Source organism: Bufo gargarizans, chromosome 7, assembly GCF_014858855.1.
Source record: "Bufo gargarizans isolate SCDJY-AF-19 chromosome 7, ASM1485885v1, whole genome shotgun sequence".
NCBI classification, from domain to species: Eukaryota; Metazoa; Chordata; class Amphibia; order Anura; family Bufonidae; genus Bufo; species Bufo gargarizans.
The window spans coordinates 61,683,975-61,709,271 of NC_058086.1; the positions used below are offsets into that span (position 1 = coordinate 61,683,975).

The 25,297-nt window shown below is 44.8% G+C and overlaps 1 protein-coding gene across 1 annotated transcript in view; it reads left to right on the plus strand.

Annotated features, from left to right (window-relative positions):
• Nucleotides 1-281: 281 nt before the first annotated feature.
• NMNAT2 (nicotinamide nucleotide adenylyltransferase 2) overlaps nucleotides 282-25,297 on the plus strand; it is a 67,359-nt gene continuing 42,343 nt past the window's right edge. Inside the window, exon 1 of the mRNA XM_044301940.1 lies at nucleotides 282-370. Within this exon, the coding sequence (XP_044157875.1) occupies nucleotides 286-370 (85 nt within the window). The 5' untranslated portion in view covers nucleotides 282-285. The remainder of the gene's footprint in view (nucleotides 371-25,297) is intronic.

Genomic DNA, 25,297 nt, shown 5'->3' on the forward strand with positions numbered 1-25,297 from the left:
GGCAGGGAAGAGCAGGTGGATAAGTGGTTGTGTAGTAGTTAAAGGGGAAAGGCAATGGAGAGAAGGCAGCGAGGGAGGGGGAGGGAAGCAGAGGAGTGACGTGCTGCCTATTGCATTCGTTCCTCTGAGTCTTCGGCGACCAGTCTCATCTCCTTTCTCTGCAGAGGCAAAGAATACCCACCCACCTAGAGAGATCTCTTATCCCAACTCCCAATCTGCCCCCACCCACAGACTACCCCTACTTCTCACCACCCATCTTCTACCTGCTCCTCTCTACCTTCCAGCATGGCTGAAACCACTAAGACCCACGCTATCCTGCTGTCCTGCGGCAGCTTCAACCCCATCACGAAAGGACATATTCAGATGTTCGGTGAGTCCATGATCAGACCTTGTTCACCTTCCTGTCTCGATGGGATTTTATAGTTTTTCCTGGGAGGTGGAAGAAAAAAGCATCCATCGTTTTCTGCACAGTCCTCCATCTTCTACATTCTGCTTCCCTCTACATCATCTGCATCCTCTTTCCTCCCCGTTCCATGTCCATCTCTCCTGCCCTTCCATCAGTCTCGACGATCCGATTTTTCCATTGCGTCTGCCTCATTGGCATGGCTTCATAATTGAGATTGCAGACTCGACCGATCCCCCCCCCCCAAAAAAAACCTGCATTTGCTCGGGATAAGCAATTATACAGTACTACATAAGGCCCTATCAAATTTCCCCCAGTCCCGTTACCTAAGGCAGTTTGTGTTTTCCAGCCGTTGCTCGGTGGATGTATACCATGCAGGAAATGGTTAATATGGTCGTGGGTAAGAGCTGACGGCTTTCCCTGTGTTTCCAAGGCAGACAGTGTATAAAAGAGGCTATTCTGTGCCATGATAAATTTATGCATAATTAGAGGAGTCACAACAAAGAGACCCTCTAGCCTAAGGGGGGGACTTTTGGGCGGCCGAGAATTATTAAGAGTCTCTACAGGTTTGGTGGACGGGGTTTCATAGGTGCAATTATGATGTGAGATGATTCGTTTTAGGAGGAGATTTGTCATTTTACCATGTGGACGTGTCAGATGTCATGGCTTAGACAGAGCTCAATTGGCACTTGGGCATTTACCAAACTGTGTAATTGCATGAGGTCCCAGTACAGCCAGTGAAATGTGCTGGGTTGTAGCTCTAGGTGGCAGCAATTGCTATTTTATAACAATAATATTAATATAATAATACATTTTTAATAATAATGTAGCAATGCAGATGCTAATAGTAACAATTTAAGATGTAAAAATAATTACATTGTACATTGAAGAAGCTGAATGGAGGTCTCAGCTGTTTCCGAAGAGTCAAGAAATCAAGTGTCATTCCTCCTGTGAAAAGATGACAATACAATTAGGATTTTGATGAGTAGCAATTGTCAAGAGATTGTGCGGTATTAATACATAGGCTGCATTTAAATGATTTTGAAAGAAAATTCTGCCTTAAAGGGGTTTTCCGGGAATGATTACCTATTTCCTATGGACCCCCTAGCCTGTATAGTCTACTGACAGATTCCTACTTACCTGCTCCGAGCCTCTCTGGTCCTGTGTGCTGGCTACCTACTGTTCCTCCATCTTCTGGCCCCCGGGCTTGTTTTCTTTTGGCTGGGACATGGACATGGTCGCCTGCGCCGTTGCAGCCAATGAGTGGCTTCAGCAGTGACATGTCCACAAGGGGCCGATAGGAAATAGTTAATGATTCCCAGAAACCGCTTTAAATCTAGACTTGAATCAATTAGACTTTAACATTTATATATCAGTATTAAAGGGGTTTTTCACATATCATATATATTAGGGATTTATGAGTTAAAAGCCTGGTCCTCCCATTCAGGGTCCTTATCTTTTGGAGGACAGAGTAGAGAGCAGTTGCAAACAGCATCTCTTCTTCCGGAGGACCTGGCCTATCATGTTTTACATAGACAACCCATTGATTAGAATGGACACTTCCGGGTTTGGGATGGTCCCAACACAAAGCTGGGGCCTACGGATCGACACCGTTGAAGAATCACCATGTGCTATTGCTCTCTAGAGGGGATGGTGAGGCGTGGTGCACCCTAATGGAAAATTAGTCCAGAGAGTCAGGATTTGCAGTAAACCAGTGTGCTTCTTTACTGGAGGAAAGCAAGTGCAAAACAATACAGGCAGTGCACTGAGCTGGCTTCTCCGGTCTCCTCCCTGGCAGAAGAAGGTTCTGTTCTGAGGAAAGGCTTGAGCTAGCTGTCCCTCTCTCTCTCTTTCAGATGGCTGGTTCCCTGGCCAAAGAGCTGGTGGCTTAGGGTCTGGCTCAGTCGTCCGGCTGGCCCTCTGGACAAAGGGCGGGTGACCCAGCATCCATGACAGAGTATGCCTGTTTCAGTGTCTTCCTCTGGTCACTCATGCATTCTGGAAGAGTCTCTTCTGCTAAACACTGGTCCCAATCTGCAGACAACTAGGGTCTCTGATTGCTCTCCTTATATACCGTTTGTTGCTTAAAGGGAACCTGTCACTGGGATTTTGTGTATAGAGCTGAGGGCATGGGTTGCTAGATGGCTGCTAGCACATCTGCAATATCCAGTCCCCATAGCTCTATGTGCTTTTATTGTGTAAAAAAAAATGATTTGATACATATGCAAATTAACCTGAGATGAGTCCTGTACGTTAGAGGAGTCAGGGACAGGACTCATCCCAGGTTAATTTGCATATGTATCAAATCGTTCTTTTTACACAATAAAAGCACACAGAGCTATGGGGACTGGGTATTGCGGATGTGCTAGCGGCCATCTAGCAACCCATGTCCTCAGCTCTATACACAAAATCCTAGTGACAGGTTCCCTTTAACTAGAACCTACAAGTGGAAGGGGTGAAGTGGAGAAAGTAGCCTAAACAGAAACATTGTTGCAATTCCAGTCTGCCATAAACTTGTATAGAGTTTAAAGGGAACCTGTCACCGGAATTTTGTGTATAGAGCTGAGGACATGGGTTGCTAGATGGCCACTAGCACATCCACAATACCCAGTCCCCATAGCTCTGTGTGCTTTTATTGTGTAAAAAAAAACGATTTGATACATATGCAAATTAACCTGAGATGAGTCAGAGCTTGAACATATGACTCTTCTCTGGTCACACAAGTAAGATGTGACTCTTTTATGTTAATTTGCATAAAAGGCGGGAAGTACAAAAATGCATAATACTTATTGAATTCGTCTGCAAATGAAATTAAAAGTGTAATTTATGTGTTTAGGGTAACACAATGAACATTTAGAAACACTCAGTGAGGGTAGCATAGTAGAGGTGACAGGTTCTCTTTAAATACAAGTCTATGGGAATGACTAAGCAGTTTTTCCAGACATTAATAAGTCTTCAGATGTAAACAACAGAGCTAAACGAGATAGTGGAAAGGACAGTGAATAATTTTTTCCCTCTAAAACTTTGCATGGTCCCTTATAGTAACAGTGGAAGATTTCTAACTTCTCAGTGCATAGACAGAAAGTCCCAAGGTCTCTCAGTATTAGCTGGCTATGCATTAACCCTTTCCACAGTGTAGTGTAAATACAGTGCAATTACAGTGCAAATGGACAGGATATCTAATATATATAATGCCTTAGGCATCATGTACATGACCGTTCAAGCACAACATGGAAGTCGCCCATGTGCCTTCCGCATTTTGCGGAATGGAACAGGCGGCCCATTGTAGAAATGCCTATTCTTGTCTGCAAAACGGACAAGAATAGGACATGTTATATGTTTTTTTGCAGGGCCACGGAACGGAGCAACGGATGCGGACAGCACACAGAGTGCTGTCCGCATCTTTTGCAGCCCCATCAAAGTAAATGGGTCCACACCCGAGCCGCAAAAACTGCAGCTTGGATGCGGACCAGAACAACGGTCGTGTGCATGAGGCCTTAGGCTACTTTCCCACTAGATTTTTTTGCGGCTCCGTCATGGATCTGCAAAAACGCTTCCGTTACAATAATACAACCGCATGCATCCGTCATGAATAGATCCGGTTGTATTATGTCTTCTATAGCCAAGACGGATCCATCTTGAACACCATTGAAAGTCAATGGCGGACGGATCCGTTTTCTATAGTGCCAGATTGTGTCAGAGAAAACGGATCCATCCCTATTGACTTACATTGTGTGCCAGGACGGATCCGTTTGGCTCCGCTTCATCAGGCGGACAGCAAAACACTGCCTCCAAAGCGGAATAGTGACTGAACGCAGGCAAACTGATGCATTCTGATCGGATCCTTATCCATTCAGAATGCATTAGGGCAAAACTGATTCATTTTGGACCGCTAGTGTGAAAGTAGCCTTAGCATGTCATGTGTGTTTGGAACCGAAATACTGCCACCATGTGGTTGGATGGCCACATGATATTTAAATTTACTATATTTTTTGAACGATAAGAGACACTTTTTAGCAAGAAAAAAATCTTGCTAAAAAGTGACTTCCTCTTATAGTCTGCAGTCAGGGTGGTCCAGCTGTGCCAGAGCCTCTTGACTGCTTCCTTAATGATCTGGCAAAGCGCTCATACAGCACTCTACTGGATCAATGAGAGAGGTGGGCTCCTGTACACTTCTCTCTCATACAGCACTCTACTGGATCAATGAGAGAGGTGGGCTCCTGTACACTTCTCTCTCATACAGCACTCTACTGGATCAATGAGAGAGGTGGGCTCCTGTACACTTCTCTCTCATACAGCACTCTACTGGATCAATGAGAGAGGTGGGCTCCTGTACACTTCTCTCTCACCCTGCCTGACCCTGATCTGCTTGATCACTGCAGGCAGGAGGGTGTGCAATCTTGAGGAGGAATACAGTCATCTCTATGCTGAAAGGTCCTAAGGTACAGTGAAAAGATATGAAAACGCGGATCATTGGAAGCTAAAGGACCTATGATTATATCATGAGTGGGAGGGGCCAGAATCAGGAAGAGAATACTGCGGTCTAAGGCTCCATTCACACGTCCGCAATTTTGTTCCGCATTTTGCGGAACAGAATTGCTGACCCATTCATTCTTATGGGGCAGCACGATGTGCTGCCTGGACACGGAATTGCGGACCCGCACTTTCGGGTCCGCAATTCCGTTCCCGAAAAAAATAGAACATGTCCTATTCTTGTCCACATTTGCGGACAAGAATAGGCATATTCTATAGTGCCCGCAAAACATGGAACGCACATTGCCGCTGTCCGTGTTTTGCGGATCCGTGGATCCGCAAAACACGTTGCGGACGTGTGAATGGAGCCTAAGTGTAGAGAAATGTGATCTTTTAATAAAGATAATAGTGTGTGTGAGAGACAGAGATGTACTGTATATGTAGCAGAACTGTGTTTATTAGGTGTGTATACCAGTACTGTGTGTGTATATATCAGCTGTGTAGCAAAGCTGTGTTTGTCATGGGGTGTATGCAGCTGTGCTGTGTGTGTGAATGTCAGCTTTGTTGCAGAACTGTGTTTGTCAGGTGTATATGCAGCAGTGCTGTGTGTGTTAGTAACTGACCTTGATCCCTCTACTTCATTAAACCACCAGTGAAGGTTTTAATGAATAGAAAATATTTATTTCTGATTTTCTGTTGTCTAAACCTAGAGTGCATCTTATAGTCAGGTGTGTATTATAGTCCAGAAAAAAAGGTGTATATATATATATATATATATATGGGCCAATAGAGAGGGACTTGACACCTAATTGTTTATACTGTAGAGGATACAGTGGCCCGCACTCGCCAGTCCTTTCGGGGGTTGAGGGAGAACGATGCCATGCCACCCATTCACCAGTGTAGCGTAGAGTGGCTCCTGCTATATTCAGCGCCCACGTCGAAGCGCTCTACAAGAGGGTACAGCGTGATGTGGGCAGTACCAAGTGGGGGAGGAAGCCATCTCATCCAAACTCACTCCACTGTGCACTGCACTCAGTAGTTTAGCGGACAGCTACTTCCGCTATACTAACCTGAGGGCGGCCGCTCCTACATTCAGCGCCTACGCGGAAGCGCTGTATAGGCATGTACCGCATTATGTGGGCGGTACCAAGCGGCTCCTGCTGTATTCAGCGCCCACGTGGAAGCGCTGTATAGGAATGTACAGAGTGAGGTGGGCACTAGCGAACAAAAGGGGGACAGTGCTTAGCTCCTGCCAAGCGGTTCCTGCAAAAGGACCTCCACGTTGGTGTGTCCTGGGTGTTTTCTGTATTAGAAGTAGCTGATGCCTTTGCATTACAACTATTATTCCTAATTCCACTAAGTAATTTTTGGGAGCGTGATATTTCCGTATAGAGATTGTAGTCGTCGTTCTGGAACAAGAACTCTGCCCTTAAGTGGAGGCATTTTCTATTACAGTCACTGTCCTGGGACAGGCTATATACTACTACTACAATAAACATATAAACTGCAGTTCAACCATACAAAACAGTATTGCACACCAACAGCATACATCATACTGCAAGTTAAAAGGGTTTTCCAGGATTTTTTTTATTTTTACTGATGACCTACCTTCTGGATAGGTTATTAGTATCTGATCCATGGGGGTTCGACACATGGGACCCTGCTGATCAAATATTTTGAGAAGGCATTGGTGTTCCTGTTCTCACACCTTACCAAGCACAGCGCCATACATTGGATAGTGGCTGTGTTTGGTATAGCACTCAGCCCTATTCACTTGACTGGGCTCCTAGGCCACGTGACCGATGACTCGGCCTAGAAAAATCAGCTGATTAGCGGGGGTCCCGGGTGTTGGGTCCCCATGATCAGATACTGATGACCATTCCTGAGGATAGGTCATCAGAAAGAAAATTTCGGAAAACCCCTTTAACCCTTCAAAGTGCAGTAAAGCAGGGAGTTGATGGCTTTGCATAGTAGCAACAGGGGAAAACGTCCATAGTCCAAAGTGCCTTTGTTCCAGGGCACTGTACACTATGTAATGCTTACTGTCCACTGTGGTGGCGCTGTAGGGAAATGAAACCCTTAGGGCTCATGCACACCACCGTTGTTTGGTTCCACATCCGAGCCGCATTTTTTGCAGCTCTGATGCGGACCCATTCACTTCAATGAGGCTGGAAAAGATGCGGACAGCACTCCATGCTCTGTTCTGTGGCCCCGCAGAATTATTGAGCATGTCCTATTTTTGTCCATTTTGCAGACAAGAATAGGCATTTCTATCATGGGCTGCCCGTTCCGTTACGCAACTTGCGGAACGCACACGGCCGGTATCCGTGTTTTGCAGATCTGCGCTCTGTGTGCATAAGCCCTTATTGAAAGATTTCCCTTTCCCCTGCAGATAACAGCTGATTGATAGGAGGTCCTAGCAGGGGGACACTTTGGGGGTCATTTATGAATGGATATATGTACAGTATATCCGTTGCAGATTGCCGTGTAAAGGTTATTTGTGCTGCAGTCTGCTACTTATCCTCGCTCATGACAGGTCTATAAAAGGGGTGTGGGTGGGGAAGGGGCCCGTCTACTTTATCATTTTCTATGCCTGTTTTAGACGTAGAAAATGTTCTTAATCTACTCCAGCAAGGAAGCTGGCATAGATTTAGACCAACGGTGAATGCACCGAATTTATATAGAGGCTGAAGCCTCTAGATAACTTTGGCGGATCCACCACTAGTGCAGGGGTTATTAAGACCCGCGTCTAAAATTCCAGTCTTAATAAATGATCCCCTTTGTGATTATCTTATTGTCAGGAGAACATTTCTACAACAAAGTGGAGAACTCCTTGACATGAAAAAAATAAATGCAATGCAGTAAATGGTCAAATCCAGGATGGAATGGGCTCTTTGAGAGGTTATAGGTCAGGTTCTTCTCGTTTCTGTCTACAAATCATAGCTTTAGCACATAAGATCATTGGATGTGACAGGTGCAAACATTGTGATCGCCCAGTTGGGTGGAGATGGGTGCTCCTTGCTTGGTGCTTCTCACTTTTTGTACTGTACATAAGAGTTGGGTTTTATTAGATGGTAAAATGTGATAGTTATGAAGGAGTTGATATGGAAAAGAGCATTAATTGTCCAATAACTGATATGTCATACACTGGGTCTGATGCCTTGGATGCTCCACCTTTGACCACCATTGACTATACAGTTAGCAAAAGTAAGATGTATTTTTTTATATTAAACCTTTGTTATCTTTGTTCATTTTTTTAGGAAATGCTTTTAATTTTTTTAATATGGGAAAAAAAACACAAATAACTGTTACAGGTATACCAAACAGAGTGAGGTCGGGAAGGGGTTAAAAGCTAAAAAGCCCACTTAATATGGATTTCAGGCACGGTAAAAACGAGAAATAATTTGATCAGCTGGCCAGTATACAAACAAGAGCAAAGAAAGCCATATATATGGGTACTTATGTATCAGTACAAAATAGCATCATATGAATTATCCATTCAGGTGTCCATCAGATAAAACAGCAAACATTAAGTTGTTCATTTAGGCTACTTTCACACTTGCGTCAAAGTTTTCCGGCATTGAGTTCCGTCCTAGGGGCTCAATACCGGAAAAAACGGATCAGTTTCACCCCTATGCATTCTGAATGGAGAGCAATCCGATCAGGATGTCTTCAGTTCAGTCCTTTTACAGTATTTGGATAGAGAAAAAAAACACAGCATGCTGCATTTTTCTCTCCGGCCAAAAATCCTGAACACTTGCCGGAATGCCAGATCCGGCATTTTTTTCTATTAGAATGTATTAGTGCCAGATCTTCCATTAAAATTGACGGATCCGGTCTTCTGCGCAGACCTTTAAAAATGTTTTAAAAAAAATATCGGATCCGTTTTTCCGGATGACACTATCGGATCCGGTATTGCAATGCATTTGTGAGAAGCATCCGGATCCGTCTACAAATGGTTTCCGTTTGCATACAGCTTGCCGGATCCGGTGACGGAACTGCATGCTGGAATCCAGCAACGCAAGTGGGAAAGTACCCTAAGTCCATTTGGGATAGTTGTTTTTAAATAGAAAATCTATCTAGCCTCCCGCTGGAGGATTTTCTTATCCCAGTCGCCTCCTCTTCCCGATTGTGTGATAAGATCTATACCCATAAATTTAAGACAGTCAGCCCTGCCCTCGTGTTCATGTCTTACATGACTGGACACAGAGGTATCTCCAATATGCTCTCCTACCCTCTATCTCAATTCTCTTGTGGCCTTTCCAACGAATTCTTTACCACAGGTGCAAGTTATCTTATAAATCACACCTCTGGATTTGCAGTTAAGGAAATGTCTGATCTCATATGTTTTATTGGTAATATTTGAAGGTCTTACCACATAACATATCATATGTTTACACGAAACACAGCCACCACACCTATAACAGCCAGTAATCGGCTTATCAAGCCATGTTTTGGCTGTTGTTGATGATTGAAAGTGACTCTTAACGATCTTATCGGGGATACTAGTACCTCTTCTGTAGGTAATGCTAGGGTAGTCCCTGATCACCTTACATAAAACTTGATCCATCCGTAGAATGTGCCAATATTTAGAGATGATATTCCTCACATGGGGGGCCGCCTCATCAAATGTGGATATGAGTCGGATCTCACCTGTGTCCCCTCTACTAGCACCTTCCACGGATGTAGTCTCTTTCTTAGATGAAAGAAGAGATGACCGATCACATGACAGGGCTGATTGGAACACTGGTTTCAATGTACTCATGAGATAACCTCGGTCAAGGACTCTATCTCTTAGATCTGCAGATTGTTTAAGAAAATCAGAATGTTGAGAACAGTTTCTCCTTAATCGGAGGTATTGGCCACGTGGAATCCCTCTTTTTAGTGGGAACGGATGGCTGCTTTCCTATCGTAAAAGGGAGTTTGTGGAGGTGGGTTTTCTAAAGATAGATGTATCCAGTGTACCATTTGGGTTTTTCATTATGCAGATGTCAAGGAAGGGTAATTGGGTCTCATGACACTCTGATGTAAAGCAAAGACCAATTTTGTTGTCATTAAGTCCATTGGCCCAGTTGGTAAACAACGTCATGTTCCCCTTCCAGATGACGAAAACGTTGTCAATATATCGTGCCCACATGTGGATGTTTTCTGTCTCACCTAATGGAACATCCCCAAATATGTGGGTACTTTCCCACCAGCCCAGGAACAAATTTCCATACGATGGGGCACATGAACTCCCCATCGCCAGTGGCGTCGCCAGGGGGGGGCCAGAGGGGGCCACGGCCCCCCCTACATCAAGCTGTGCCCCCCCAACTAAAATGTCCCCTATTCATTTTGGTGTGCAGTGTGTCATTGTGTGTGACACTAGTTGGTCTGTGCTGCGCACTGCGGACATCTTCACATCTGCGGTCTCCCCACCTGAGTCAGACTCGGTCAGTGGCAGTGCTGTGCGGCCGCTCACGCTGCAGCGCTGCTGTGCATAAATCGGCGCGCCGCTAGTCGAGACTAGCTAACATGATTTAACTACTGGCAGTGCGGGCGGCGCTCCTGCTCCTCCTCCTAGGCGGCGCAGCTGCGTGACGTCACCGTGAGCAGCCCGCCCACTGCCTCGAGTTGAACTTGAAGTAAGTAGTTAACTTGCCTAAGCCAGCCAGGCCCAGGCCAGAGACTAGAGAGACTGTGTGAGACATACAGTGTGGCGTGGCCCTACCCTACCGATACCAAACAGACTGGACTGAGACTGAGCCTGACCTAGTGGTGACACTGACGGTGTAGCAGGTTAATAACTTAATAATAAGGTACAAGTAGTGACTAATGACTGACTGTCTGAGTCTGACTAAGTCTCTTTCTAACTAGAGATTAGATCTGACTCTGAGAGGAGAGCTGGCTGCCCCTGAATCTTCCTGATTTTAAAGGGAACCTGTCACCGGGATTTTGCACATAGAGCTGGGGACATGGGCTGCTAGATGGCCACTAGCACATCCGCAATATCCAGTCCCCATAGCTCTCTGCGCTTTTACTGTGTTAAAAAACAGTTTTGATTGATATGCAAATGACCTGATATGAGTCCTGTATCCGGAGATGAGTCAAGCGGAAAGGAGCCCAGCACCGCCCCGCGTCCTCCGAATCTCCTCCTTGTTGGCTGACGTCACAGAGCTGGAGCGCCGAAATCTCGCAATGCGCGAGCTAGCGCATGCGCAGTGTCGGCATCATGTTCATTCCCTGTACTGGCATCAGCATGGGGAACGAACTACGCATGCGCTAGCTCGCGCATCGCGAGATTTCGGCGCTCCAGCTCTGTGACGTCAGCCAGCAAGGAGGAGATTCGGAGGACGCGGGGCGGTGCTGGGCTCCTTTCCGCTGGACTCATCTCCGGATACAGGACTCATATCTGTCAAGATTACACAAATGCTTGAACCACTTAAGCTTACGTGCAAATAAGTTAATGTCCACAATAGTTCTAAACAAGTCAAACTTAGTGGTTTGAAAAAATAAAAGCCCTTTTTCCAAAATACTTATTTCATGGACAGTGGGAGAACGAGTAGATAGGTTGATTATTTTTGGACCTGAGGTGTACCTGGATACTGTGGAGAGCGGTTCCGTAGTGGGTATGATGGGGCTTGGGCTAAAGAAGTAGAATTACCTCTACCCGGAGAGCCCCCTCTAAAGCTTTTGCTACCCCTACCTCTACCTCAACCACGTGTCTGGTTTCTGGTGTTACTTAAAGAGGACCTTTCACTCGTATACAAACTAAAAACTAACTCTATCTGTGGGCAGAGCGGCGCCCAGGGGTCCCCCTGCACTTACTAGTATGCCTGGGCGCCGCTCCGTTCGCCCGGTATAGGCTCCGGTGTCTCAGCTCCGTCTGTTGTATTGAACTGATTTTTTGTAGGAGGCGTGTCCCTTGCTGCAGTGCTGGCCAATCGCAGCACACAGCTCATAGACTGGCTATGAGCTGTGCGCTGCAATTGGCCAGTGCTGCAGCAAAGGACACGCCTCCTACAAAAAATCAGTCCAATACAACAGACGGAGCTGAGACACCGGAGGCTATACCGGGCGAACGGAGCGGCGCCCAGGCATACTAGTAAGTGCAGGGGGACCCCTGGGCGCCGCTCTGCCCACAGGTATAGTTAGTTTTTAGTTTGAAAACGAGTGAAAGGTCCTCTTTAAGTTTTGTTCTTTAAATCTGAGTGCTCAGTTTCAGTAGAGGACAAGTCCGTATCTTGGACTAGTGCTCTACTCCTATCACTGATCAGAATATAAGCCTTGTTCTGTCTGAAATCAGCCAGATCTCTTGCAAATTGTTTATGCTTCCTTTCTTTAAGGTGATATTGGAAACGTTCCAAAGTAACCTGTAGTTGTTTTTCTTTAGTTTTGAAATCTGGTTCTTGAGCGAAAGATTGAGTAATGCTAATCTGTTCTTTTAGCTTTATGTTTAAATCCTCCAACAAGATACGCTCCTGTTCCAACAAAATGTGCATAAAGTGAAGAGAACTATCTGTGGTCTCCTGTTCTCACTTTGTCATTAATGATGCATTCCTACATCTGATTGCTGGTGTCAGGGTAATCCTTAAGCCCCTAGGGACTATATTATGTTTAAGATAGTTGTCAAGACTTTGAACCTCCCACCAGGAGACTATTTGCTCTTTATAACCAGTTGTCAGAATTAAATCCTGTACTGAGAAAACCTGCCATATCCAAACATGCGAGTCAACACAGATAACGGACACCCTGTTACAGGTATAGTCCCTCACCAATACTGAACAATATCTCAAAAAAGACCTGGGTTATATTTTTAAACCTAGGTTTTACTAAATCTTTTAAAATAGGAGTATACAAATTTGAAAACACAGTGTACAACACGGTGAGAAATACCTGTGCAACCAATGCCAATACCAAAAAAGGCGCCTGCAAATAATCCCTTCCAGGAAGATAATATTGGAATGATCTTACCCAACCCGGATAAATGAACTGTGTAGTACGTCTTTGCCATCCTTAAATAGTGAAAACGGAACGGGTACACCTGTCCGGATAAAGGCAAATCCTCATGTAGTAGTTGCTTAAATGAGGCAAACCTACAGAGCCCTGGTGCTAAACCCTGCCTATTATATAGTTAGGGGGCTAATGGTCCCTGCCTAAAAACATACAGAGCACCCGCCCGATAGGGGCGACCCCGTAAGGAACCTGTCCCTATCTGGGGCCTAAACCTCAAAACTGTCCCTCACTTATATCCCAACATGCCATGTTTGGTCCCACAGGGGGACTCTTCAGGGGCAATAAAAGTGAAGATTGCACTTTAAAGAAAGGACAAAATAACAAAAACGGATGCAAAAAATGCCAATTTGAGCAACAAAAGTCTGCTCCTAGATTTAGAGCAACGGACAGTGTTTAAAGGGCAGTAGGGTTTTGGTCTAATCAATACAGCCCAATAGTTGCATAAGGACAGTGGTCCTATGCAACCTAGCAAAAAAGTGAGGACAATGGTCCGCTCAATAACGGCTACTCCTATTGTATACAACTATTTTAAAAGATTTAGTTAAACCCAGTTGCTTGTCAGAGACCATCAAAAAGCTGCTTTTGATGGACCGTTTTTTATACATCTCTACTTAGTGCTTGGATTGCAAAATTGGATCATGCTGTGAAAGTGATATAAATAAGAATAAAATACATCAGCCTCAGCTAGCTTGTTGACAGGTTCAATACTTTTTATATACTTTTACAAAGAAAGACTTTTAAAGAAAAACAAAGAAAAAAACATGATTTGCAGAAACATCACACCCATATTTACATGATGATTATTGTCAAATCTGATATATGATAATCCTTATGCACATGTTGTCGCTTTGGGTGCTTACCTACCATCATACTGAGGGCCTCCCACACAAACATTTTATTTGTGTAACAGACAGCTCATGCCTCCCCCTGCGTCTGCCTACAGATGACAGTAATGATGGCGAGGACCTGGCATTTTAATATAGAACATACACGAGTGGGATTCAAGGAGTCAAGGCAGCTACACCGCCATCAAAATATATTTCCTGTTCTCGGGAAAGATTTCTCTTTCAAAGTAAACAAGGTCAAGTCAAGCAGAATAGGATAAGAGTTAAATGAGGCTTTCCGAGAGTACAATATTGATAACCTATCCGTAGGATAGGTCATCAATATCAGATTGGTGGACGTCTGACTCCTGACACCCCCGCTGATCAGCTGTTTGAAGAGGCCATTTTGTTTCTTCCTAGGTCAGTGACGTCACGTTCAGTGGTGCTTAAGCGCAACTCAGTCTCATTTAAGTAAATGAACCATGGCTGCAGTACCAAACATAGCCACTATACAATGTACAGCGCTGTGCTTGGTAAGCTGTGAGGAGGCTGCAGAGCTCACGAGAATGCTGCATTGTCTTCAGACAGCTTATTGGCAGCGGTGCTGGAAGTCGGACCCTCACTGATCAGATATTGATCCCAGAAACATAGAATGTGTCGGCAGATAAGAACCATTTGGCCCATCTAGTCTGCCCAATATACTGAATACTATGATTAGCCCCTTTAACTATATTTAGTTTCTATTGAAAGTTTTAATTCTTTACCATTCAGTTTTTTTTTTTTTTTTTTTTCTCTCAATCATCCACAGTGTCACTTTAAAAGGTTTATCCAATACCCCCCAAAATTCCCCGGGCACCTCATACAGGTGATATCCCACTCCCCGGCACCTGTGTCGCTCCTGATGCCTGGACGACCACCACTGCATCTCCCCGTTGCGCGAATCATTTGCACTGCATGGTCCTGTCAATCAAGGTAGACAGGGTGCAGCAGTTGCAGAGAGAGCAGAGCCTCTAGTTGTAATGGTGACGCCCCGTTGCTCCTAGAGGTTCATTTGCATATATTTAAATGGTGTTTTTCTCAGCAATGAGGGCACATATGAACATGGGACCAACACAGATGCCTTCAGCTGCCAAGTGCACATGTAACAGGTAAGCCAGTGTCATAGGGACAGAACTGCTGACAGATGCCCTTTAAATGTTTTTAAATTTTTTCCTGACAACACAATGTCCATCTTTGTCTATTTAGTCACCAGAATCATCTTTTGCCTATTCTAAGTACCCAATCTCCTTACAATTTGTAAATGAGGAAAATTGAAAATACTCGGTAAGAACTGTTTTCTGATAGAATTCCTTGTTCCTATCTAGATGAATGAGTCCATAGACTTCATGTATCAAATCTTTCTAGCTGAAAAATTGGCTTTGTTGCCCTTAGCACTAGTCAGCTTTCATTTTTCAAAAATAGACAATAAAAAAATGATAACAAAAGCCTTTGATTGCAAGTACGTTTTTGAAGTTAGGAGTGAGCCGCCCCTCGCATGTCATCAGTTAATATATGCTAATGTTCTTTTTCGGTGATTCCATCTACAACTAGACTGGACTGCTACAGTAGCTTTTCATAATATCTGAAGAAGATCCAGATGTTCGGTCCAAAACATTATATATGTATATACAGTTGCAAGAAAAAGTATGTGAACCCTTTGGAACGATATGGATTTCTGCACAAATTGGTCATAAAATGTGATCTGATCTTCATCTAAGTTACAACAATAGACAATCACAGTCTGCTTAAACTAATAACACACAAATAATTAAATGTTACCATGTTTTTATTGAACACACCATGTAAACATTCACAGTGCAGGTGGAAAAAGTATGTGAACCCTTGGATTTAATAACTGGTTGAACCTCCATTGGCAGCAATAACTTCAACCAAACGTTTCTGTAGTTGCAGATCAGACGTGCACAACGGTCAGGAGTAATTCTTGACCATTCCTCTTTACGGAACTGTTTCAGTTCAGCAATATTCTTGGGATGTCTGGTGTCAATCGCTTTCTTGAGGTCATGCCACAGCATCTCTATCGTGTTAAGTTTAGGACTCTGACTGGGCCACTCCAGAAGGCGTATTGTCTTTTGTTTAAGCCATTCTGTTGTTGATTTACTTCTATGCTTTGGGTCGTTGTCCTGTTGCAACACCTATCTTCTGTTGAGCTTCAGCTGGTGGACAGATGACCTTAAGTTCTCCTGAAAAATGTCTTGATAAACTTGGGAATTCATATTTCCTTCGATGATGGCAAACCGTCCAGGCCCTGACACAGCAAAGCAGCCCCAAACCATGATGCCCCCACCACCATACTTCACAGTTGGGATGAGGTTTTGATGTTGGTGTGCTGTGCCTCTTTTTCTCCACACATAGTGTTGTGTGTTTCTTCCAAACAACTCAACTTTGGTTTCATCTGTCCACAGAATATTTTGCCAGTACTGCTGTGGAACATCCAGGTTCTCTTGTGCAAACTGTAAACGTGCAGCAATGTTTTTTTGGACAGCAGTGGCTTCCTCTGTGGTATCCTCCCATGAAATCCATTCTTGTTTAGTGTTTTACGTATCGTAAATTTGCTAACAGGGATGTTAGCATATGCCAGAGACTTTTGTAAGTGTTTAGCTGACACTCTAGGATTCTTCTTCACCTCATTGAGCAGTCTGCGCTGTGCTCTTGCAGTCATCTTTACAGGATGGCCACTCCTAGGGAGAGTAGCAGTAGTACTGAACTTTCTCCATTTATAGACAATTTGTCTTACCGTGAACTGATGAACAGCAAGGCTTTTGGAGATACTTTTATAACCCTTTCCAGCTTTATGCAAGTCAACAATTCTTAATCGTAGGTCTTCTGAGAGCTCTTTTGTGCGAGGCATCATTCACATCAGGCAATGCTTCTTGTGAAAAGCAAACCCAGAGCTGGTGTGTGTTTTTTATAGGGCAGGGCAGCTGTAACCAACACCTCCAATCTCATCTCATTGATTGGACTCCAGCTGGCTGACACCTCACTCCAATTAGCTCTTGGAGATGTCATTAGTCTAGGCGCTCACATCATTTTTCCACCTGCACTGTGAATGTTTACATGGTGTGTTCAATAAAAACATGGTGACATTTAACTCTTTGTGTGTTATTAGTTTAAGCAGACTGTGATTGTCTATTGTTGTGACTTAGATGAAGATCAGATCACATTTTATGACCAATTTGTGCAGAAATCCATATCATTCCAAAGGGTTCACATACTTTTTCTGGCAACTGTATAATCTATACCATCTTCCAACTGCAGCTTGGGGTGCCGTATATATCCGTCAAGGCAAGTTTTTCTGTTCGGGCTGACGCACTCTAATGTATTACAGCTCCATGTAGCCTCTGAATTGTACAGAGCCATAATTCATAGAAAGCTCATACTTTCAAACATTTCAGAGGTGAACTCTAGGAAGCAAGGCACGCCCCTTTTCTTAGGCTAAACCCCTTTTGTGACAGACCATGCACCCTGTGGTGACGCACCCCTTGTCTAACAATGTGTATTTGGAGGCCAGGGCAGTACCTGATGATGCAGCATCCTGGTAGCACACACAGGGCTGGTATTTGGGAGGTCCTGGGACATTTGTGAACTGTTCCAGGAGTGTGGAGGGTTGCCCCTTTTTCTGGGATCCTCTCAGACGTTCCGAGAGAGTTGGGAAGTATGAGACATCTTAGGGGTCTTACTATACCTTCATATGTCTCCAAGTTTATACAGAGATAGGGCTCATGCACACAAACGTATTTTTCTTCTATTTCCATTCTGTTTTTTTACAGGTCCGTATACGGAACCATTCATTTTAATGGGGCTTTAAAAAACGGAAATGACTCCATGTGGATTCCTTGTCTATATGTCCGCATATCTGCTTCGCAAAGAAAATAAAACATGTCCCATTCTTGTCCGTTTTGAGGACAAGGACAGGAATTGTTACAATGGATCTGCAAAAAAACGGATGCAACACGGGCATCCCCCGATTATTATTTTTTTGGCGGATCTGTGTTTTGCGGACCACAAAATACATACAGTCCTGTCCATGAGCCCATATACTGAGGCTTTTACTGACCAATATGACTTGTGGCATACTAGGCATAGGCATATTTCTGGATAATAAATGATCCCCATTGGGTTCTGTGAGATTTTAAAAAACGTGGTTATTTTCTTCTAGAAACAGCGCCACTCCCGGTTTAGGCAGTGTTGGGTATTGCAGCTTTGTTTGGGTTGAGCCACAGTGCAGGAAACAACCTGTCTGCAAAGGTTTCGGTAAATAATGCTTCTTTCATAGCTACAATCATTGGAGTCATTGCACGTTTGACTTTTTTTTTTTTTTATACATCATGGATCTTGAGCCCATAGCCCATTCTATAAAAAAGATCTATGTGTCTGCCTGAAATATTTGTTTTGTCTGTTGATGGCGTCTATCCGGTCTAGCCTAATGGTGATTGACACCGCTGCTTCCCTAGAGGATACAGAGCGGACCGCCTTCCATCACCAGGCTTCATGCTCCTGTTTTTGAACATCTCACCAGCCGGACTCTGCAAAAATTCAACATTTTCTCGTGCCTTCTCCTATTTCATCATCTCGGTGGCTTATGCTCTTTGGTTTAGTAATAGACATATTGAATGTCAGCCCATGGCAAAGTGTGTCTAAATTTAATCTTGCAGATTCAGGGAATATTGTTTTGAAAGTACCAGGATAAATAGATAGGAACCAATAAGCAATTCAAATAGTTCTGAAATGGTTCCTGAACCGGTGCATGCACCTCTGTGCCCATGAGATTTAATTTCACGTAACCCGGGTGAGCAATGTGCGTAATAGTCGTGTTGTAGTCAAGCATTTATTAAATAGATTTGTCTCTACTGACTCACAATTCTTTTTAGTAAAGGAATGTTTACTGATCTCTTAGGGCCCCATAGCAAATCTTAGTACGGGCACCAGTGCCCACTCATTTTCCCAGTACATGTGCATCAGTCACTCCACCGACAATGCAGAATGCAAACCACGATACACCAGATTTCTGATAAAATTCCTTTTTTTTTTATTAAGTGGAAAAAATTGTAATAAAAAAAATAATCTAATAAAAATTCACCCTTGATCTCACCCACTTGATCCAACTTCCACCCTATTTCTCGATGTCTGTAGGCCCAACAACTGGCATAAATACAATGGTAAATCTCCCCCATACAGCTCTAATAAGATAATATATTACCAAACTGGCTGCCTGCAGCCACCACCAGGGGGAGCTCAGTGCATAGACATAAATACAGTTGCCATTGACTGCATTAGAAGCTGTAATTATCTATTTGCACTGGGCTCCCCCTAGTGGTGGTGTAGTGTTTTCATGTCAGGAACAGAAGTAGGAATACAGCAGTGAGCTCCCTTCCCCTGTAGCAGTCGCATACTCTGCCTCCATTGAAGGTAGGCCACTGAGTAGTATTGGGCATGCTTGACCACTGCTGTATTCAAAAGGGGGACACAAGAGCCCGTTCTGGCAATGGGTAGAGTATGTCTACAGTTGCCACCAAGCTCTGTAGTTGAAGGCCCCCTGCTGCCCAAAGCTGGGATATATAAATAACGATGAGCAGCATTCTCAGGGTCCACTGAACATAAGATGGCGGCAGTCACATGAATTACCCATGTTACCGTTGCCTCAGTTTTACCTCTACTGCTGCACAGGTAATGAACAGTAGCTGAACGTGTCCAGCGCATGCGCTGATACAAGCAGTACATTATGCTGTAAGTGTGATATCCGTCCTATTTTGTATCACATCATCCGACCACTAAAAGGGGATTTCACATCTCAATATTTGTGGTACATTGCCACAAATGTCAGATAGCTGCGGGTCCAAGAGCGGGGCCCCCGAAGTGCAGGGAGAGCAGGTACGCATCCACGGCCACCCTCCATTCACCACGCTGGCAGTCCCATAGCAGTGAATGTAGATGTGACCACACATGCGTGGTGTGCTCTCCTTCACTTCAGGGGCCCCTTTTGGATATAGTCTCAGAGGTGGGACCTGCACCTATCCGATATTTGTGGCATATCCTATTGATCTGTCACAAATGTTGAGATGGGACAACCCTTTCATGTCCACTTCTATGGGGGCGCCAAGTACAGCCCTCATGGTTGTTCCTTAGAAGTGAATGTAGTGATGGAAACACATGCGCACCACGGCTCCATTCTCATAGGGTAGATCGGCAGCACTTGTGGACCCCATCCCCAGCAGTTGGACCCCCAGCGTTCAAGCACTTATCCTCTGGATAGAGAGTAAGCGTTATTAGTGGCGCAACCCCTTTATGTAAGGGGTTAATACACCGCCTGAGGCTTTTCTGCTAATGCCAAGTTGCATTTTTAGGGTGTCTGATGACAGCACAATACCAATCCTGGCTGATCAAAATGGCTGCTAGGGAAACACTGCCTAAGTATAATCCCGCTCGTTACAGCAGATGTCTTGTAACATCTAACGTCTTAAAGGGGTTGCCTCTCAAAAATATTCTACAGTTTTCAAACCACCACTTGGATCTGAATACTTTTTTATTGCATTTAATAAAAAAAATTATATAGCCAGTGAGCTATTCAAGAAAATCTATCTGTATAGCGCCACCTGCTGTTTGTTTTTTTTCTTATTTCTTTGACCAGCTCACAGAGAAGGCCGCACATGCTCAGTTTCATCCTTTGACTGCCTCCTGAGCTGTGATAGGGGGAGAGAAGACCACGCCCCCCTGAGCTGCAGCAGAAAAGACACTCCCCCTGAGCTGTCGGCTTGATATAAATCTACCAGAAAATTGGAGCAATGACTGGGGAGATCTTTGGATCCAAGAGGGCTACAGGGCTGGTTCTAAGTGTGTTAGATAGAGATTGTCACGGGCTCTATGATGTGTGATTTTCATTTTTTACATTAATCATGGGATAAATCCCTTTATGTGTCCATCAATTGGCTAGGACAGATTTTTATCTCTTAGAATTAAACAATGAAAAGTCCTATGAAATGACTGCAAGCAGAGATCCTGAAAACCACAAGGGATTGATACCAAAAGTCTATTGGAAAATTGCATATGTTTTCATCACGCTGTGAATAATATTGATTTGCTGAAACCCCAGGGGACGGCTGTATATTGTCCATATATTGACAGACATCAGACGCTGTCTTATCAGTATGGGGCCTACAATTAATAAGTAATGAGTCCGCTCATGTTCCTCCAGAGCAGGTCCGGTTTCATCATTTATTAATAGCAGTTATAGGAGGTTGGATGAGGAATGACAATTGTAGCTGCACAATGTATTCTCCTGAAGGGCATATGAACTACATAGATATGTGCAGTACCACAGACCGGGGGGGATCTGCAAATGTTTGTTAATGTATATTAATGTTATATCTTTTTTATTGTTTTGGCTGTACAGTATGTAGCAGCAGGAGAGGTATGGTTCGAAAAGGTTGGCAGAAACATGGCTAACCACCATGTTCCTCACCCACTTGGTAGGGATGGGTGGGTCCAACTTCCTGCCAGGAGGGGAAGTTCCCGAGTAGTGTTAGAAAGGAGAGGAAGGTCATGTCAGAGCTCCTGCTCCTGGGAACGACATATTATTCTCCTGTGAGACCAACAATCCAGAGAGACCAGCTAAATTTAACTACAAGAAAGTATCTGAGAGACAACAAAGTGACCAGCGAAATACAACTTTACAGACACTGCTGCAAGGTGAGGGACTACAGCTGAGACACCCATCACCTAGACCCAGGGGCGTAGCTATAAGGGGTGCAGAGGTAGCAGTCACTACCGGGCCCAGGTTCCTGAGGGAACCCAAAGACCCTTGTGCCTCATAAGAAGACACCAGTATTATAGAAAGCACATGCTGGCAGGGCTCTGTTATAGATTTTGCACTGGGGCTCAGAATCTTCAAGTTACACCTCTGACTGGAGGAAAGGGGTCAGGCAGCATGAAGGCTATGTGATTCCCTGCCCCTAGCCACAAAGCACTGAGGGAAGGGGGCCCAACGTGAACTCTTGCACCAGGGCCCATGAGCCTTTAGCTATGCCCCTGCCTAGACCACTATTAGACCAGATACAGCTTAAGTCTGACTGACTAACAGTGGACACCAATAACCATAAGTACCAGTATATGGTTATCCAGCCTGCCACTATACCTTCTCAACTGGTGCCAGAAACTGCACTACGTATCAATTGCTGCTGGATATACCGCAAGGTATATTTTGCACTTAGTAAAAAGTGACTGTTATAGGCTCATTTCTGGCCTGGTTCTACATTTCCACTACACCGATCATGACACAACACCTTGTCAGGGCCACTACCACTCCCATCCTCTACACTGGCTCCTCAGGGGCTCGCTGCATGTGTCCTACAGTATGTACTAATCACTATTTTCATTCTTTAGCCAGTCGGTTTTCTCTACAATGAGACACATTCAAGGTACATGGAATCCCGTTCAATTGTAGAGCCGTTTTTGCAAAAGAGAAAACAGGAAGTGCAGCCATATTGTGTAGTGACCGGCAACACACACAGGGAGGAAAACAGGGAAAGCCCTGCACAAGGGAGAGGGAAAGGTGGTGACCCCTAACTCACCTTGCAGCTGGTACCTGCCTGCCCTGTCGTCCCTAGACGGGTTCCTCACCCGTGCGGCGATCACGTGCCTAAACCCTGGCTTTCCCTGAAATGAGCCCTAGATAATGAACGGGCCGGTGGGATCGCTAGTCCTCACCACTGCACTAAGAGGGAAACACCAGGGAGAGGACAGACAAACACAGACAAACACAAACACCCAGATGGACGGCAACAATTGTCCACAAAGGTCCAACAGGGATCCGGAGGGTAGCGTTCTAAGGCAACACTCAGAGAACGCAGCAACACAGCTCCAGTGGGTCAGAATAGATGTCCAGGCAGGAAGCTCTATATCTGGCAACCAGAGAAGTGTGAGAGGGGAATATAAGGAGGATTGGGAGTGCTGGACAAGGAACAGCTGAGAGAAGGAGCTACGGATCCCTGAGTGAGCCAAAAGGGTTTGTAAAGCAAACCCAGAAAGCTACAATAAGGAAACTTCCCTATCTGACATAGAGCGTGCAGCCAACCGCTGCGACCTCCTGACCCCGGGTACAACGGAGTCAGGCGTGGCTCTTGACACCCTCGTGACAGTACCCCCCTCTCTACGAGGGGCCTCCGGACACTCAGGACCAGGTCTCTCAGGATGAGAGGCATGAAAAATCCGGACTAGCCTGTCGGCGTTTACCTCAGACGCAGGAACCCACATTCTTTCCTCGGGACCGTAACCTCTCCAGTGCACCAGATATTGGAGAGAGCGGCGGACCCGACGAGAATTAACAATTTTGGATATCTGAAATTCCAAACTACCATCCACGACAACAGGAGGGGGTGGCAGCGGTGACGGTTCTAGAGGTGGAACATATTTTTTGAGTAACGACTTATGAAAGACATTATGGATTTTAAAAGTCTGAGGTAACTCCAGGCGAAAAGCCACGGGGTTGATGATGGCTACAATCTTGTAAGGACCAATAAACCTAGGACCCAGTTTCCAAGAGGGAACCTTCAACTTGATATTCCTTGTAGACAGCCACACATAGTCATTCACTCCTAGGTCCGGACCTGGCGACCGTCTCTTATCAGCCATGCATTTGTATTTACCTCCCATATTTTTCAAGTTAGCTTGCACCTTCTGCCATACCGATGAAAGAGATGACGAAAACCGTTCCTCTTCGGGAACCCCAGAAGACCCCCCCTCTTTGAAAGTACAGAATTGGGGATGAAAACCATATGCACCAAGAAAAGGTGACTTGCCAGTGGATTCCTGACGGCGATTATTTATGGCAAACTCAGCTAACGGTAAATATGACGACCACAACTCTTGGTTTTCAGACACAAAACATCTTAGATATGTCTCCAGGTTTTGGTTGGTACGCTCAGTCTGTCCATTCGACTGAGGATGGAAAGCTGAGGAAAAGGACAAGTGAACCCCTAAACGGGAACAAAAAGCTTTCCAAAATTTAGAAATAAACTGGGTTCCCCGGTCCGAAACAACATCGGAGGGGACCCCGTGAAGCTTCACGATCTCACTGACGAATACCTGAGCAAGAGTTTTAGCATTAGGTAGTGCGGGTAACGCAATAAAGTGTGCCATTTTGCTAAACCTGTCCACTACTACCAAAATCACTGTTTTACCCGCAGACAAAGGTAAGTCAGTGATAAAATCCATAGACAGATGTGTCCATGGTCTATTGGGAATGACGAGTGGTAATAGAGACCCTGCAGGACGTGTATGTGAAACTTTTGCGCGCGCACAGGTAGAACAAGAAGACACAAAATCCAATACATCCTGACGCAACCTTGGCCACCAAAAACGACGAGACAATAGCTCTAAGGTTGCTTTACTACCCGGGTGCCCAGCAAGTGCCGAATTATGATGTTCCTTTAATAATTCGAGACGTAGGTTCAACGGTACAAACAACTTCTCTGAAGGGCAAGAGACCGGGGCGTCCCCCTGGGCCTCTAACACCTTCCCCTCCAAGGCAGAGTGTACCGCAGAGACAACTACTCCTCTTTGTAGAATGGGTACCGGATCACTCACATTACCCCCTCCAGGGAAACAACGAGATAGTGCATCAGCCTTGGTATTCTTTACCCCAGGACGATAGGTAATCACAAAGTTAAACCTGGTAAAAAATAGCGACCACCTAGCCTGTCTAGGGGTGAGACGCTTAGCTGATTCGAGGTACAGCAGATTTTTGTGGTCCGTAAACACAGTGACGGGGTGGACTGCCCCCTCTAAAAAGTGACGCCACTCCTCAAACGCAAGTTTAATAGCTAACAGTTCCCTATTGCCAATATCGTAGTTCTGTTCCGCTGCAGATAGTTTTTTAGAAAAGAAAGCACAAGGACGCCATTTGCCAGGAGACGGACCCTGAGACAGCACAGCCCCCACTCCCACCTCTGATGCATCGACTTCAACAATAAAAGGCTGAGAGACATCAGGTTGGACTAGTACAGGTGCTGAGGTAAACCTCTCTTTTAGAGAGGAAAAAGCAACTTTAGCGGCGTCAGACCATTTAGAAAAATCAGTCCCCTTCCTAGTCATGTCAGTAAGGGGTTTTACAATCACCGAATAATTTTTAATGAATTTCCTATAGAAATTCGCAAAGCCCAAGAACCGTTGTAGTGCTTTGAGGTTCTCAGGAAGATCCCAATCCAAAATTGCCTGGACCTTCCTAGGATCCATACGGAAACCTGACGCAGATAAATAATAACCTAGGAATTGTATCTCCTGAACGGCAAAAACACATTTTTCAATTTTAGCATATAATTCATTCGTCCGTAGGACCTGTAGTACTTGTCTGACATGCTCCTCATGTGTTCTCAGATCAGACGAATAAATTAAGATATCATCTAGATATATTACCACAAACCTGCCGATTAGATGACTAAAAATGTCATTAACGAAATGTTGAAAGACGGCAGGAGCATTGGTCAGGCCGAAAGGCATAACTAGATTTTCATAATGCCCCTCAGGGGTGTTAAAAGCTGTCTTCCACTCA